This window comes from Alnus glutinosa, chromosome 2 (assembly GCF_958979055.1).
Source record: "Alnus glutinosa chromosome 2, dhAlnGlut1.1, whole genome shotgun sequence".
Lineage (NCBI taxonomy): Eukaryota > Viridiplantae > Streptophyta > Magnoliopsida > Fagales > Betulaceae > Alnus > Alnus glutinosa.
Genome location: NC_084887.1, coordinates 36,981,098 through 36,998,802, shown reverse-complemented (window position 1 = coordinate 36,998,802; position 17,705 = coordinate 36,981,098). Strand labels below are relative to the sequence as shown.

At 36.1% G+C, this 17,705-nt stretch overlaps 2 protein-coding genes across 3 annotated transcripts; both read right to left on the bottom strand.

Moving 5' to 3' along the window:
• Window positions 1-3,786: 3,786 nt before the first annotated feature.
• Window positions 3,787-9,054, bottom strand: LOC133859912 (CRM-domain containing factor CFM9, mitochondrial). The gene is made up of 4 exons (XM_062295491.1): window positions 8,804-9,054; window positions 7,694-7,982; window positions 6,259-6,660; window positions 3,787-5,321 (listed from the first exon to the last, which is right to left on the bottom strand). Exons 1-4 carry the CDS (start codon window positions 8,875-8,877, stop codon window positions 4,038-4,040), a joined length of 2,049 nt encoding a protein of 682 aa, XP_062151475.1. The 5' UTR covers window positions 8,878-9,054; the 3' UTR covers window positions 3,787-4,037.
• A 2,162-nt stretch (window positions 9,055-11,216) lies between these two features.
• LOC133861175 (SUPPRESSOR OF GAMMA RESPONSE 1-like) lies at window positions 11,217-16,273 on the bottom strand. 2 transcript variants are annotated; one of them, XM_062296896.1, is made up of 7 exons: window positions 16,182-16,273; window positions 15,931-16,043; window positions 13,883-14,015; window positions 13,359-13,545; window positions 12,608-13,104; window positions 11,946-12,230; window positions 11,217-11,857 (listed from the first exon to the last, which is right to left on the bottom strand). In XM_062296896.1, exons 2-7 carry the CDS (start codon window positions 15,936-15,938, stop codon window positions 11,804-11,806), a joined length of 1,164 nt encoding a protein of 387 aa, XP_062152880.1. In that variant the 5' UTR covers window positions 15,939-16,043; window positions 16,182-16,273; the 3' UTR covers window positions 11,217-11,803. The 2 variants fall into 2 exon arrangements, with proteins under 2 accessions (XP_062152880.1, XP_062152879.1); XM_062296895.1 differs by lacking the exon at window positions 16,182-16,273 and having other exon boundaries at window positions 15,931-16,106.
• Window positions 16,274-17,705: the final 1,432 nt, after the last annotated feature.

Genomic DNA, 17,705 nt, shown 5'->3' with positions numbered 1-17,705 from the left:
TGCTTTTAGATCTTCCATTGATCATAGTGCTGATTTATTCTTTTTCCGTTCCATATATAGCAGATCATGAAGTTACAGTATATATTTCTTTTAGATCTTCCTTTGATCATTGGCTTCTTAATTATCTTTCCCTCTTTATGTTTTTTTCTTTTGTGTGTTTTGTGCTTGCACCGAACCTCCACCATGGAAATTGGTGGACTGTTTATATTTGTTACATTTAAATGGTCATACCGCTAAATTAAACCTCGTCAACAAGATTTAAGTGTTTGTGTGTGTATATATATTCTAGCTAGGAGCTTCTTTTGAAGATTTTCAACACGTTATGTGGTTCATATATAGCTTTGTTTTGCTTATTGATGCTGACATGACGAGGTAGCTCTTTCTATTCTTAAACACATTTATCCCACTATTATTTCACTTTATTAATGTTGTCAGCCAATTAGCTATTGTTAATAAAAATAAAAAATAAAATCAAGAAGCTGGTTGACGTTGTCATATCAACATGGTGAGATAATGATATGATAAAAGTGTGATTTATAGCATTACTAATTCTAAAAAATAATGTGGCTTTTAAAATCAACATTTAATCAAAATTATTATTTGATCAATTACATATCTAATGATAATTTTAAAAGCCACCTCATCTTTTGATGGACACTTAATGTACTAATAAAATTACTCATAATATATATATATATATTAGCCAACCCTTTTACTTGATTAATAACAATCTTATGCGGCCTCGTTTGGTTTGCGGATTATACCCATGGAAAGGAATAGCTATTCCTACGGAATAGCTATTCTTTTGTTTGGTTGTATATTATTTAAGGGAATAGTTATTCCCACGGAATAGCTATTCCCTTACGAAGAGAAATAGGTATTCCACTCAGTATTCCACTCCTTTTTTGAGTGGAATACCTATTCCTTTCCTATGGGAATAAATTAAATTCGTCTTTTGCCCAAAAACCCCAACCTTCTCGACACCCAAGTCTCTTATCCCTCTCTCTCTCTCTGTTTCTCAACTCATGGTGTGTTTTGATACGAAATTTTGACAATAAAATATAATTCTGATTCTACTTTTTTCAGAAATAAATCATATTTTATTCAACTTTTTAAAAAACAAATTATATTTTATTCAACTTTTTATAAACAAATTATATTTTATTCAATTTTTTTCTAAAAAGTCAAATTTCAAAATTCGCAAACAAAATAAGAATTTAATTCTGATTTCAAAAATTCATCACTCAAGTGCACCATCAATATCTTTCTCCATCTCTGCAATTATATTCTCATCCCCCTCTCTCTGTTTCTCAACCCAACTTAATTTGTTGTGGGGTAGTCTTTCTTCTTCTTTTTTTTTTTTTTTTTTTTTTTTTTTCCTCCTCCTATGATTTAGCCTACAGAATGCACTTAGATGTAGCAAAACGAGTACCTCTTAATATCGGGGGGACTCCAATTGCCTTGCGGAGGTTTGAGAAAAACTTTGTAAGCAAAAAACGAATGTTTGTTACTGAAAAACAAATAAAAAATAATAAAATAAAAAGGGCTTTGTAGATGATTTATTTTTTTATGATGATTATTTTTTTTTTTCTCTTATAAATCATTTTACTTTGTAAGCAAAGAATGAATGTTTGTTGCTGGAAAACAAATAAAAAAGAATAAAATAAAAAGGGGTTTGCAGATGATCTATTTTTTTATTTTTTTATGATGGTGATATGATGATTATGTGTGTGTGTGTGTGTGTTTTTTTTTTTTTTTTCTTATAAATCATTTTGTAGCGTAATTGTATATGAAAAAAAAAAAAAAAAAAAAGCCATGAACTCTATGAAATTAAAAACAAAAAAGGTCATAGTATGATTGTTTATGTTTCTTAAATAAAGAAAAAAAAATGTCCTCAAGAATATAAATTATATTTGTATTATAAGGGTATTTTAGAAAATTTGATTATAATATGATTTCATTCACCAATGTATTGCACTGTACCAAATAAAAGAATACATATGCAATGTTCTATTCCACTGTTATAACCAAACAAAAGAATAGGAATAGTTATTCCATTCCACCTTCATCTATTCCCATGAATAATTATTCCTTTTCCTAATGGAATAGACATTCCGCAATCCAAACGAGGCCTTATGCTCAACAAGTCGATGGTATAGAAAAATTGAGGGAAGGTGTTAACTGATAATAGTATTAATAATTGGATCCACCAAAAAATAAAAAAGCACTTCGACCTGGGAAGTCACAAACCCACCAGGTTGTTCTGCTGCATGTTGACCAAATATGATAATTGGATGAAGTTTTTCTTTTATTAGTCTATTAAATTGAAATTTATTTTTAAAGCAAGTGATTCTGATAACATATATTTGAGTGATGCTAGAATTTTATCTTGTGTCTATCAAAAAATGATGTGCTTTTTAAAATCACAATTGGGCGTGTAATTGATCAAATTGTGATTTTAAGAGCCATCTCATTTTTTGATGGACAATTAATATACCACTAGAATTACTCCAATTTAATAGACTGAGTTAGAGAAAACATACAAACTGAGCGTTCTTAAAGTATGTGATTCTCACATAAACTCAGTTGAGAAATGTTAGGGGTACTAAATCTTTTATCAAGAAAGGGGCACCAAGATTATGTGGAGTTTATTCATTAGAGATGATCAAAACAACTAATAAAAATAAATGCTATGGGTACCAATGAATAAGCTCCATATTATTTTGGTACCTATTTCTTGATAAAAGATTTTGTACCTCTAGCATATATAATCCAATTTGAAAAAAAGAAAAAAAAAAAAAAAAAGAAACCTTGTCCATAATAGTAACATTTATTTGCTGGACACTTGAATACACCATGGTATATGTGGTGGTTGCCTTGGTGCATCCTCCATCGTTGCACCTTCACAATTGACCCGAAATAGAATGGCATAGATTGAGTGGGAAGATCTATCTTCACTCTTCCGTGACCTAATTAACGTGTGGACCAATCTGAATGAGGAACGACAACAAAAGGTGAAAATGACGCAAATTGCTTGTGGAGGATTTGTTTGTTCCCTGGTCTTCTTCGAAGGCAATATGCGTGTCGTTTCATAACGAAAAAAAACTGGGACTCGTGGTCGTGGGTAAGACTTTTTCCCAAATTAATTAATTGAAACCTACTCTAAATATTTTATTAGGAAGACGACTTGTTTCGACTTATTTTATAATTTTAACCATGTGCATAATATCATATTGGCGTTTCTTTTAGGTTAAAGTTCATATACCCCTTTAAATTAATACTCAATTGACCATGTCTCTTCAAATTTTCAATTTCGACAATGTCATCCCCTCAAATTGTTAAAAATTGTCAATGTTTTTATTTTTATGGATTATCTCGGAAAATATGTAAAACTTTTCAAAAGCGAAAGTTTTGTGCATCTTCAACTTCTATTATCCTTATTTTCTTATTTTCTTTTTCAGAAAGCAAACAATAATCTTACCAAAAGCCATGGTAGCTTTAATTCAAAAAGAAAATACGTTTTAGAAAGATAACTGAATTTTTTTACTTTCTCTAATTACTTAGTTGTACTTATTGCTGGACCATTTTTTTTTTTGACCAATTTCTAATTACTTAGTTGTACTTATTTCAAGTACTCTAATTTTATTTGGGCTTGTTGAAAAGCCCACCTCCTCTCAATTTTTGTTTCCTTTTAAATCTCTTTCCCATATTGAATTAAAAAATAAATAAATAAAAAACAACCCTAGAAAACGATATCAAAGCACTTTAAGTGTAATCCAAAGTCAGTCAAGATAAATGCAGCGTAAAATACATTGATTATTTTCAACGGGGCCTCCTCATGATTCATGAAGCAAATTTTACAAAATGCTGCACTTTCAGCATTAGTTTCATACCAGAAAACCGAGTACAAAACCCCCCCAACAAAAGAATAAACTGCATGTTCATATCAATCTCAGAATTTTTAAGATCATTGAAAGAAAATTTAAGTCACCCTGTTCAATACAGTTTCTAAGGGACAGTGCTCAGCAATGACAGATCTAATCACTATCCCAAGCCTCATCCATCTCTTTATGTGTCTTTTTCTTTTTACCATTCACCCCATTATTCTCATTCTTCATTTCGTGATAATTCTCTTCATCTTCATCACCAGTGCTGTATCTCCCAGCCAACGATGCTCTTGAGTCATCCTCAGCATCTGACTCCCACTTAGCGTTTTCCAAATCGCTAAGAATGTCGTCTGATCCAGATTCTTCCTCCGCCATCTTCCTCCCTCTAAAGTTGGCTTCAGCTTTTCTTCGAAAGACTTCATCATTATTGGCTCTGCCATTCCTACTATGCTTCTGCTGTGCAAGTCTGGATTCCTTGTATCTACTATGAGTTTCATCAGAATCATCATCAACGCTCTCGTGTTCATTCACCCAATTATTCTTCTCATCTCCCTTACTGTGATATGAATCCTCTTCCCCATCACTACTGCTCCGGTAATTATAACTCACTGCTTTTAATGCTTCTGAGTCTTGTTCTTCTTCAGCGTCTGATTGCCACATTGCATTTTCAAGATCACTCAACATGTTTTCTGAGTCAGAAACAGAATCTTCTTCAGTTGCCTTTCTTCTAAACTTAGCTTCAGGTTTTCTCTTGAAACTGTCGTTATTTTTTGCCCCGCCACTCTTATCCTCCCTCCACCTGTTTGTTCTAGACACCCTGAACTTGTCATGAACTTTATCAGAATCATCAGCATCACTCTCAAGATCACTAGCATCTCTCATGTCATTAGAATCCCATTCATCATCACCATCAGGAATATCATTGTCTTCATCATCACTGTCATTAGTCCTCTGCTTGCCACGTGTATCCTTCCACCCCCGTGCCCCTTTGACCCCATCATCATCATAAGAGTTGTCATCTCTCTGTGTTTCAGATCTTCTGAACCTTCCGCCAAATTCTTCTCTGTTCCAATACCTCATCTTTCCAAGCTCTTCTTTCTCTGCTGCCTCTTCAGCATCCCATTCTTTATCTGCTGCATCCTCTATCTCAGCTATGAATCTATCTAACTCCTCTTGGTCACTATCGACAGGGGGTTCGGACTCTTCCCAGTTTTTAGGAGGTTCTGTTTCTTGCTGTTTGTCCTCCCGGAAGACATAGGGACTTCCTTCCTTCCTGTCAATTGCATTAAAGAAAGTAGAAGCTACTTTCTGAATGCTGGCCATGGCAACTGGATCCTCTGGATTTACCCCCTTTCGCCGGAGCTGCTGTTCTATCTTCTTTATGTTTAGCTTCTGAGATTCAAGAGCTTGTTCGAATCTTGCCTTGAATAATGCCTGCACATAAAGATGAGTGATTCTATAATTTTGCAAGAACGAAACCATTTATTATTATTATTTGTTGGATTTTCCGTTGATGCATAATCTTCAAAATTTAAAACAAAAGTAAAATGCTCCTAAGGTGCATTAAAATATCGCTTTTCTTAAGATGGTATTTGCTCCCCACCAATTCTGTTCAATTGGTGTGCTAGCAAATACGCCACCCGGATACAAGGGAGTCCAGAAAATTTCCCGTTGTTTGATTGTGTTTTGCACAAAACAAAATCAAACCAGAATACCCTCAGATTTTTAATTCTGGCGAGAAGATCAGAGTTCTATTTCTGCAACAAAAAACATAACCTAATAATCACAAAATTTAAGTAAAACAGAAGGCTTGGAGAGAGATAGCAGAAGTGAGTAATGTTTCAATGTTAAAAACTGGCAAATGAGGACTCTCTTCCTTCAGGAATCATAAATGCCTTCCATTGTGAAATTTTCACAAAATAAAAACATACATATACTTATACTAATTTTGAAAACATTCTAACATTCTCTTCCCCCATTGGAAATGTGCTTCAAGTTTAACAGACTGGGGCAACAAAGGCAACATATAACTACAGAAAATTGTTATGAACAGTAGTCAAGCAAAAGATCTCATCTGAGCCTTCACTTTTTCATTTAACGCGTGATCAGCACTGATGCACTGTACTCAGCATCTTTTTGAGTTCTTTAGCTTTTCAAAACTACTTTTCCAGGGTTGAGTTCTTTTTAGTTCAGGTGCCTGAAATTCTACCCCTTGTGCAAACTGAAAAGGAAAGCGAACAAACATTGCCCTAGGTTCTAACTGGCTATAAGGCCAGTCTTCTTTATTCTGCAACATTCATGCGCAAAAACAAAGCACAAGAAGATACGACATGAAAGAAGATTACAGAATAGATCATGAATGTCTACCCACCTTTCTCTTCGTAAGGGTGTTGATAGGTATCAAATTCTTGGGCTGACGATAGTTTCTGCCACGAAACATGATGATTGTTTTCACATTATGAACGTTTATCACAATACCACCACTTAGTCTTGCAAGCATCGTTGCCATTTCTTTGATTTTTTCTTTGGGGAAGTTGTCACAGCAAACTTGCACAGTTTGATGAAACTTCCAGTGAAGATGCATATTTTGGACAACTCCACCAAAAACTCCACGGACACCGACAGGAACATAATTTTTATTTTTGAAACCAATTTTCTTATATGCCTGAAGCTGTTCGGGGGTCAACAGCTCAGGGTCATGACGAGGGGATGGCAACTCTGGTAGCTCGTATTTCTTGAGCTTTTGTAGGAGCAATGCCACCTTTTTCTTGGCCTGCATTAGTTAGATAGTAGATGACTGTCAATCTGATGAGTGAAAAAAGCCAATGAATGTTATAAGCTGAGAAAACAGGAAAACAAGTACTTGGAAATTGCAGTACTATCCTGAACTAGGCAGGCATTGTCCAACAATAGTTTCATATGTAATTTATAGACAAGCTAAGTTGCTAAACAGTTATAAAACCTTAACACTATGTTTGGGAGTTTGGGGGAGAAGAGAAAATAAGGGGAGGAGGGAGAGGATAAGAGTGGGGATGAAAGGGAATAAGGTATTATGTGAATTGACAAAAGAGAGAGACAAGTGATAAGAGTTCTGCCTGGAATTTGTTAGAATATTGTTAATTTGTTAAGGTAAAAGGGGACGTATAAAAAAAAAACACAATTTTATATCCTCTCCCTCCAAATTCCCTCCACCAGAGGGAATGGGGGGGGGGGGGGGGGGGGGGGGGGGGGGGGGGGTGGTGTTGTTGAGGGGGCTATATTACCCATCTAAATCCATTCAAATCCTGTCTAAAGATAGATATCCAAACAGGTGGAAGAAGAAACCCCCCCCTCCCCCCCAACCCATTCCGCTCTCCTTTCCTCTCTCTCTCCAACCAAACATACCATAAAGGCAATGACAGCAGTTAATCTACAACAAGATCCCAACAGTCAGAGCTAATTTTGAGAGAATTTCATCCTTAAAAGGAATTTTAAAGTTTTAATGTAAGTTTGCTAGCATATCCCTGATATGATGTAGATACAATGCCACTTCATATCTAGGTCGCTCATTACAAGCTTCCCAAGCATTTGTATCCTTTACTTCCTTTACTTCATATATCCTACAAAAATTCTAACTAGCAATCCCAACAGAATACTTCTCAATATCTAGTAAACAATGACATTGATCAATAGAAGGTCAACCTAGTATACCAATTAAGAGAAAGCCAAAAGCCAATTGTTGCAACCAAAATTTAGCAGAAAGCATACGTATTCTAACAGTCAATAACTCATAATTGTTCATAAGGGCTAGATAGTAGATAACATACTCTTTTGAGGTTGTAAATCAGTCTCTCCTCCTCAGTCATCAGCTTCTTCTTTAACTTTTGGGCTCTCCGCCTCTCCCTTAGGGTTTTACCAGATTCTCTTTGCATCCGCCTCTCCACCTTGCTTCGCATGCTCCTCCCTTTCGATGTTGACATAGAACGCGACCATACCTTGAATGGATCCAACGGTGCATGCGAAGAACATAATAAACTATCTTCAGTTGGAATACTAGGCTGAATTACATTGCTTGAGGTGGGATTCAGCAAAACATCTTTTAAAGACACGAGATTCCTGAATATAAACAAAATTTGAATCAGACTGAAGCTTGTGCAAAAACCAGAAGTATTAATACTGGACAAGGTGACAAGCCATAAGTATCTGCTTTCTTGATCATTAGGTGAAGGTAAAGAATTCAGAAATTGAATTATAGATTCTTCAGTATTCAGGGCACAAATTCAATCCCACCTAAGCTGAGCTTAATCTTCTCATTTAAAACCAGATCAAAGAAAATAAGAAAAACCGGAGAAACGAGACAGAGAGAAATAGACTTTCGTTGCTTACTGAGAAAATGTTGGCAAATGAAAAGAGATTAAACTATTGGTTTCTAGATTTTTCATTATCTGAGGCCTGATAAAACGAAAACATATAAGCAAGTAAGTAGAGTTTTCCAATTTTAATGCAAAATCTGATAAATTAAAAAAGGATAAAATATTGGGGAATCAAACTAAATCTTAGTTCTTTCATTTTTTATTTTTTTTTCCTTCTTTTGGCTGCTGGGATTCGGAGAAAACAAAAAAGGCCGCATTTGTGCCACTTCAAATCAAATTGAAGCAAATGGGAAAACCCTCACCGAGCTCAGTCTAAGACTTAAAAATAAATAAATAAATAAATAAATAAAAAAGATCATAAGAGGGTTCATTAACTGCAACCCCAAATACCAAAATCCCTCAATGAGCTTAGCCTAAAACACCCATTTGGCACAGTTGAGACGAAAATCCAAAACTCGAATACCCCAAAGAACCCACTTGTGCATTTTCATTTCTCATTTACTTTCCTTCACTTTCTCGTCAAACAAATGGAGTTCAATTGAGAGAGAGAGAGAGAGAAGATACTTGGAGGGATTGGATTGGAGAAGAGAGGAGAGGGTCCTCAAGCAATGCCTCCGAAGAGTCCTCGGAGCAAACATCGGTGTCAATCAAAGAAATCGATGTTAGCCCCAACGTCTTTGCTCGCTGGGTTGCCCTTTCATTCCATGGGTTCCTCTTCGAACCCAAATGGGGGTTTCAGGGTTTTAGGTTTGGGTTTAGGGAAAGGGAAAAGGGGTTTTTTTTTTTGAAATTATTTGCCAATTTAGTGCTGCTTCCAAAATGATTTACACAAAAAATGACATAACGCTAAAACGACAGGTCTGCTGTTAGAGAATCAAATGGTCTATTTTTTTTTATTTTTTTTTATTTTTTTGTGATTAGCAATGTTTTCAAAATTCATCATGAGTTCGAGGAATCACAAAACCAATTATTTGGAATTCCAACGGTCTATTTTTGTTGTTGTTAACGTAACAAAAACAATTTGTCTATTTTTGAATATGATTTATCGTTAAAATAATTGAAACAATCTGTTAAATTACAATTATAAATATTATTTGTGTCATTGGTTATGGTATTGAAACTATAGGCATAATAGGAAAATGGAAGGTCGATTATCAACATCACACCCTTATCCTAGGTAGGGTTGTGCATTCTATAAAATTTTGAGGGCCGACCCTGTTCGCATCGTGCGGGTTAGCTTTCGATGGCAGGGTTGGATTTTATATTTGGTTTTCGATGAAAGTCAGATGTGACATTGAATATCAATTTCACTTTTCGACGAATTTTCGATTTGCCCAACTTTATTTTAAAAAAAATATATAATTAATAAAATAACATGGTTATGTGCTTAGTGGTATTTTACTATTTTTAAGGGAAAACAATGTCATTTTGAACCCCTATGCATTTATTAGTTCCCATTGCAAACCCTAAATCACTCATATTCTACCTTAATTGTGCCATTAAGACTTTGATCACCGATCCTTAAACCTTTCCATTGACCTTGACATAGTCTATACTCAGCCCTAGTTCCTTGAGGCTACGACCCCCTCTGCAGTGGTGGACCCAGGCTTGTAAAAATGGAGGGGCCAAATTAAAAAAAAAATAAATGAGGGGGCAAAACTAAAAAAATTAAAAAACTAGGGGGTAAAATTTTAATTTTAAATTTTTTTTTTTTGAAAATTTTTTTTTTTTGGGAAAAATTTTGGGGCTTGGGGGGCAGGCTCCCCCTAGCCCCAATGTAGGACCGCCCCTGCCCCTCTATCTATGGGCCCGTTTGAAATTTTTGTTCCCCCTTTCTCTCATTTTCCCCAAACTTTCGTATTGTGCCTGTCTTGAGAGCAGACTTTTGGCAAGACGTTGAAAAGAAGTCAAGACTGAGCGTGCTTTACAAGATAGCAAGGAAATTTTAACTTTCTCATTTTGCCCCTGGCAGGAAAAAAAATTAGTGGTGCGTGTTTGGCTTGTGCACATGGGTAAAATAGAAAAGTTGAAATTCCCTTGCTATCTTGTAAAACATGTTCAGCCTTGATTTTTTTTTTTCAACATCATGCTAAAAGCGGACAAGCAAATAACAGAAGTCAGGGGAGAAATGAGGGGCAAAGGGGGAACGAGAATTTCAAACTGCCTATATAACCTATGGATCTTAACATTTGTTTCATGGCATTGGTTAATGTCATATTCTTTTTTAGATTCTTTTGATCGAGTCAACAAAAGCACTTCCTTCGAAATCCAACCAACAAACCAAAATGCGTTATTTAGTATGGCAATGATGTTTTTGGTTGCATCAAGATATTCACAAAGACGGATTAAATCACTCGTTGTCTTAAATATTAAAATTATAAAAAATGAGAAATTTTATAATTTAATTGATAATTTAATACTCCTCCTAACATATAAATTCAAACTCTCACTTAACAAATAAGGTCTAACATATAAAAAATTTAATCAAAATTAAAGTTTTTCGATGCCTCTAGGTTAAGCGAGATGGAAGCCGGAAACCCCACTTTTACTTTGACAGAGTCTATGCCTAGCCCTAGTTCTAAGAGGCTAAGACCCTTTATGGATCTTAACATTTGTTTGGTAACATTGGTTAATGTCAATGCTCTACTTAATAATACTGTCAAAACACATTAAAAATATAATTGAAATTGAGAGTGAACTATAAAATCAAGGTTTGAACTAAAGATATTTGCTCAAATATCATATAAAATCAATTGTCGTCTCCAAAGCTTACGCCGATAGAAAAATAGCAAATTAAATTATTTAATAACTATTTTAAGACAGATTGAAACATGTTTGCGGTTGCGGGTTTGAGGATTCATTTGCGATGAAAAGGGTTAAAAGCTTCTGCTAATATGAGAATGGAGTACATTATTAAGCACAAGATGGCTTTTTAAAAATGCAACATTTTTTTTTTCTTCAAGAAAACGGTGCAAAATAGACAACAAAGCCATAATTATCATAGCAATAAGTTTACATTCTGATACATCAGGAAACTAAAGTTTCATATATGCACGGTTGTAGAACATCTTTCGTAGATGTTAACGCCATGTATAGTTGCTGCTTACATGCTTTCACATGCCACAGAAGCAACAAACACATCCCTGCCGGACAAACGTCTTGACATTTCTCACCCTGGAGAACCAACAGAGCATTCAGACACAGGAATCACTGAATCCAGGCACCTGCATGGTGCATTGACAATAAGAAAAACAAGCCGAGATAGAGCCAGAACACAAAAAGAATCCTTGGCATTTCAGCTTGACAGCTCTAGGTACAGATCTCTGGTACTAGACAGCTGAAAGATCGATTCTGCCAACTCCATGGCATTGCGTGCCTTGAAGTCTGAGAAGAGTTCAAAAAAAGTGCCCCAGCAGAGAGGGACAATCTCCAATGCCCTTAAAGAAATGAAGTCATTGCCACTGAAGAAAATGCTGGAAAGAGATGAGGATGGTGACTTCGGACTGTAGGACAGAACAAACTAGGGAATTCATTGTAAATCCCGCTTTGCTTTGTTATGTCATCTCACATCCGGTCTAGCCAACTAAAGATGCTGTCTTGAGAACCAAACTGCAAATCCTGCACATGTGAATGAGAATTATGGATCTCAATAATACCTTAGAAAGATTTAAACAACAAAGAAAGAAGGGTAGGAAGTGAAGCTTACAGCAAGCTGGAAATCAGGTGGAGTATCCAGTTCTATGTTCTCGAGCTCCGGAATTCCAGAAGCAGCATTATTATTTATAGTCGCCTCATTTTTGTTGCTAACAAAGTTGGTGTAAGAGATGTCATTCAAGCCCCAGTAATTTAGTGGAGCAGAAGAATCGAAAATCTCCTTGCATAGTAATGAATCATCCAAGCAGTTTAAATCACAGTTCTCAACAGCCTGAGATTCGCCGGCCAGCCATGCAGGTGAAGAGGCACGAGATGATTCGGAGACAAACTCTACTTTCTGATCCACACAAATAAATTTCAGTGAAGATATAATACATTAAGGCATCTTGGGAAACAAATGAAAAATGCTACTATAACTTCATTGTCTTCCTTAGTGAAAAAAACTTTTGCCTTCAGTGGAAATTGAGACAAGTCTACTGGTTTCCCATTGGTCATTTTATAATTTTTTCTCTGGCCTGAATGTTCATTTTATGGTACACCCTACAACAGTTAAAAAATTGTAATACTGGTTACAGCATATTCCTCCTTTTTTCTTTTTTCCACAACATTTTCTTTTCCTTTCTTTCCCATGATCATCACTGACCTGCCCCAATAGTTCACTCATGGGGTATACTGATTAATATGGAAGAGAACACTACGAATAACGCTACCTACCTGGGCAGATGACGGGATTATGTTATTGTCAGCAACATCATCACTCAGAACAGATTTCCCTGCACGAGGTGGATTGGGAGGATTTGCTTTTGGAGTCCTTGGACTAGCTCGTAGTGTCATAATATCAGAATCCTCAACCACAAGGCCGCTATCATTATTGTCAGTCTGCTTTGGCTGTTGAAAGAAAATTTTTGACACTACAAACTCTCCTTCCTTCTCCTCTTCTTCAGTCCCTAGATGGTATTGATGCATCACCCAATTGGACTTATCTGGCTTGGACCCCTTCTTTGAACTTTTATATAGTACCATGATCTTCTTACAGCCCTTTTGCACTCCATTTTCCACCACAGATTTGGTCTTACCTGTCTTGTGCCAGCGGACATGCTCCTTGGTCAAACTCTGCTGACTATGGATCTTGCGCCGCTTCCGTTGACCAGAAGCGTACGCATTAGTTGTTCTGTGAAAGAAATGGACACTGCTTCCATCTTTCTTAGCACCTGAAAAAAAAAAAATAATAATAATAATAAAAATAATAGAGAATTAGTAATCTAGACCATGTCAAACTCATAATCTAGACCATGTGCTATGATACAAGACTTGGCAGTCTTCTTGATTTTCAATAAAAAATTAAATTTTTTCAGATATTAATCTAGTTTGGTTCATTATACAACAATTAATACAGTGATGACAGTATGGAAATGGGGAAAACCAAATAATAGTAGAAGTTATATAGGGCAGGGAGCTCCCTCACCAGGAAGATTTTCCGGATGGGTGTAGCAAATTCCTTGGTGCCCCTCAAGTGTTGCGATGAACTCATCAATAAATAAGTGTGGCTTTGAGGTTCCAGCACCACATTTTGCTGCTAAATGTTCTAAGAGCTCTGCATCAGAAGGATCAAATTTCACACCAACAGGCAGGCCTGGCCATTCAGGAGAAACCTGCACAGGAGAAGCAGTGATGTTAGCAATATAAATCAACATCTAGTCAAGCAAATCCACGCCAAACAATATTGAGAAAGTGCTTTTCCAATTTTTTTGCATAAAGATGGTGAATACCTTGTACTGAGAAGAAAAAAAAGAAAGAAGCAAACTCATGCGATGCATATAGTTATAGGTGCTAAAAGAGAAGATATAAATTAAATAATATTGTGGACACTTAAATATCTATGTGGTATTTTTAGAACTCCAAATTAACGCCAATTTTCTGTGCATATTTTGTGTAAAAGTTTATATAACTGTTATTGCATGGAAGCCAAAGAAATGTTTTCCATCTTACATCACTGTTGTCAATATTATAATGGCAATTTGGACATTCACGATTTGCCCCACAGTCTTTGATTTGATAAGCAGGAGAACACGTAGCATTTCTCACTTTCCTTGCCAATCCTCTGCTGTTGATTAGCCAAGTCCTGCAAGAATGATATCTAAGCTTAGAATTCAATTATGAGATATCTTATAGCTATGGGCAGAAGAAGAATGTAACAATATATCATAAGTCCAATATTTTAAAAGGTTTGCAAAGAACAAGTAACAGAAGAGAAAAGCACAAGTTTGCAAGGAGGAACAAGCAGGAGTCAACCACCTTTATAGCAGAATACCATTGCGGAAGTGCATAAAGCATCAGGAAATCATGTGAAATGACTCAAAACTGAGACAACAGATATGGTAAAATGTTGTAAGGAATGCTTGATAGAGTAAACTTGTATAGCGACCCACTTCAGATCAATAGGGCTAGCCTAGTGATGGAAAATCTCTTTAACACTGATCAAGTAGATGTAAATACCAAAATTGTAGTACATATGTTGCACAGTCAAAAACATAGGTCCAACCGAGTAGAGTAAAAAGATAGATACATACAGAGAGTATAACAAAAAACAAAAGGAACGATATTTATTTACAACTATACACATTTCATGATCTTGAGAAATGATCGAACAGATTCTAAAGGCACTCCAAGATAATACACTAACAAAATTAAACATTAATAAGATTTCCACACATTCACTTATTTATCTGAACTAGTTTAGCTTTTTAATTGAAACTAAGACTAGATATCTTAAGAAGCAGATCACCACCAATGTAATGCTGATTCTAGTGGAAAAAGCATGTAGGGTAGTATAGTAGGCGAGGGAATGACCTGACCAACCAATGAATTCAAACAATAGAAGACCAACTTCCGTCCACAACTAATGACTCCAATAAGTACATATATAATCTTAAAAAGTACCCATTTTCTTAATCTTTCAAAGATATTATGTGAAAACAGAATAAGCTCACATTAAGGCTTTTTTTACCACAGCTGGATATCTAAAATGAAGCTAGAAAATATTTGCATTTTCAGTTAGTTCCAACAGAAAATTATATATATTTTTAAGCCTGCTTTCCTTTTCCTTGAGAAGATTTAGGATATAAATACTCCTTCAAAAAGGCAAGCAAAAGTGATACCAGTGCAATCCAAGAATGAGATGTCATTACTTCTACTATACTGCAGGCTAATTTCCATATAGACTAACGCAATATTGATTAATTTTCTGTTCTCCTTTTCGAATGAATGACATTTGTTAAATCCTTTACATGATTTCTCCTCTACAATAAACTACAGTAATGATTTTTTTTATGCAAGATTTAGTCCAACAAAAACTAATCATCATCCAGAACACTCCAATAATCCCCATATTAATGCACTCTAGAGCAAGAAGAGAGTTCAGATATCAGCATCCATGTCAAGGCCCAGCTACAGGGGATAGACAAAAAGGCCTGAAATAGGATTCTCAAAATACATCCAAATATCTGTTTACTCATCAAAATATTGACAAAAGAAAGAAACTTTACTATTGCCTCCAACCACAAGACAAGAACTTTAACATGCACACGCTTCACATCCAACATTTTCCGAAATGGGCAACTCTCAGAAGGTAAAATCTAGCAAGAGAATCTTCCTCTGACATATGCGTTTTTTCCCAAAGTAGAAACTACTCAGAGATTTCACAACTCAATCCAGGAGAAAAAAAAACAAAATAGTTTAATTTACCCAGCATGCATTTAAAAAAAAAATATAAGGAGAATCCGTATAAACCCCAGAAGCTAAAATTAAAAAGCAGAAACAAAATAAAAACAGGAAAAAAAAGAAACGAAAATCAATTTGTATTTAGGACATACCCAATACAGAAAACGTAAACTGAAAATACAAAAAAAAAAAAAAAAAAGAAAAAAAAAAAAAAAGGAAGGAAGAAGAAGAAGAAGAAAAATCTTCTTGACAGACACATCTTCGAAGAACTTATTTACATATTCATCCATTTGTTTCGTTAATAGTTTCACATTTACCTTGCCATTTTCTCTGAGAGTTAGAGAAGGATGTTGAACCAAATCATATACCATTCAGAGAGCGAGAGAGCGAGAGAGAGAGAGCTCTGTTAATGAGCTTTCCCTTTTGTCCACTGCACGAAGTTAAGGGAGCGAGAGAGAGAGAGAGAGAGAGAGAGTGAGTGCGTATGTGTGTGAGAGCGGGAAACCCCAGCTTTGGAGCTGTTATGAGAAGCTGGGGAACCGAGCCTTGAGGTTCGGGTTGAAAATACCGTAGAATTGGTAGGCTAATCAGGGCCCACCGTTGACTGAACCTGGCTCCGAGGCTGTAGGTTCGAACACGAAGCTGGGGGTCTTGTCGAAGAATGTCGAGGAGATGGACTGTTGGAGCCTCGAAAACCGAGTGAGTGGCATTATGGTGAATTTTGGTGGGACATAACTACCGTGCTCCCCAAGCTACACGTAAATACGGATTTCGAACACTTTTCTGTTTACCTTTTCTGTCCCTTACTGTTGCAACAAATGACGCTTTTATACCTTCTTTTTAAAACCTTTTTAACACTGTGTTTGATTGTACGAGGGAGAATGAAAAGGGGAGAGGTAATTGATGAGCATTTGACTCTTAAACCCCCCCTTTCACACTATATTTTGTGCTAATCCCTGTTTGTTTACTCTCTTATGATGCCTCTAATCTTTACAAATTTTTATTTAAGTACAAAATCAATATTTTGATCACATGATACACACGTGTTTGGGAATTGGAGATGGAGTTATTACCCATGTCCTCTCTTCTTTGGGCACAAGTTTGTCAGCATGGGCTCCGACCAAAGAAAAACTGTAGTTATATTTGTGCTAATATTTGATGCAGTGTTTCAGTATTAAATGACGTTATTATGTTGCAATATATTTTGTAACGACCTTAGAAAATTGCTAATCATATATGCGTTGTCACTCTAAAATTAATAGTCAATTTTATAATTTGAACTCCCTATAATCGCTTTTAAAATTCAATCTCACCTATTAATGAATCAATGTGAGATTTAACACTCATAGGTTTCTTTATAATTCATAAACTCCATGTAAGTTAATCATATTCCTAATATGAAGCTGATGTGTTAACAATCCTTACCCAAGTAGGGGCCCAATCTTACAAAAGGCCACTTGGAAAAGACTTCTTTCACAACCTCGGTTATTATCTCTTGGGGCAGAGAATGACAGGAGATTCAAATCTCACATGCTGTCCCAAATGGAGCTACAACAAAGGATGGATAGGATCCGACTTCCATGCGGTAGTTTAAAACTACCGCATGGGTCACATTAAAAAAATTTGCAAATTTTTTTTTTAAATTTAAAAATTATAATAATTAAAAACAAAAATTATAAAAACCTAAAAAAACTAAAGGGGTGGTCGGCGTTGCCCAAGGGGATGTCCAGCCACCCCATTATTTTCCAGCCACCCCCTTGGCCGATCTGGGGTGGATCGTCCACCCTAGTCGGCTTTGGGGGTGGTCTGGCCACCCCCAAAAAGCCAAAAAACAAAAAAAAGGTTAGGGGTTTGGGGGTGGCCGGACCACCCCTAAAGGCCTTGAGGCACCCCCATATCGGCTGTATGGGGTGGTCGAAACCACCCCCAGGCCCTTGGGGGTGGTCTGGCCACCCCTAAAAGGCCTAGAAACCAAAAAAAAAAAAAGTTTGGGTTTTGGGGGTGGCCGGTGACCGGATCACCGAGCCACCCCCAGATCGGGCGTATGGGGTGGTCGAAACCACCCCCAGGCCCTTGGGGGTAGTCTGACCAC

Coding starts and splice junctions, on each gene's coding strand:
- LOC133859912 (XM_062295491.1), bottom strand. CDS start 8,877: ATGTTTGCTCCGAGGACTCTTCGGAGGCATTGCTTGAGGACCCTCTCC. Junction 7,983..8,803: donor CTCCAATCCAATCCCTCCAA/GTATCTTCTCTC, acceptor GTTTATATTCAG/GAATCTCGTGTCTTTAAAAG. Junction 5,322..6,258: donor ACACCCTTACGAAGAGAAAG/GTGGGTAGACAT, acceptor CTTTATGTGCAG/GCATTATTCAAGGCAAGATT.
- LOC133861175 (XM_062296896.1), bottom strand. Junction 12,231..12,607: donor TAATCCCGTCATCTGCCCAG/GTAGGTAGCGTT, acceptor TGTGTGGATCAG/AAAGTAGAGTTTGTCTCCGA. Junction 11,858..11,945: donor CACCTGATTTCCAGCTTGCT/GTAAGCTTCACT, acceptor TCACATGTGCAG/GATTTGCAGTTTGGTTCTCA.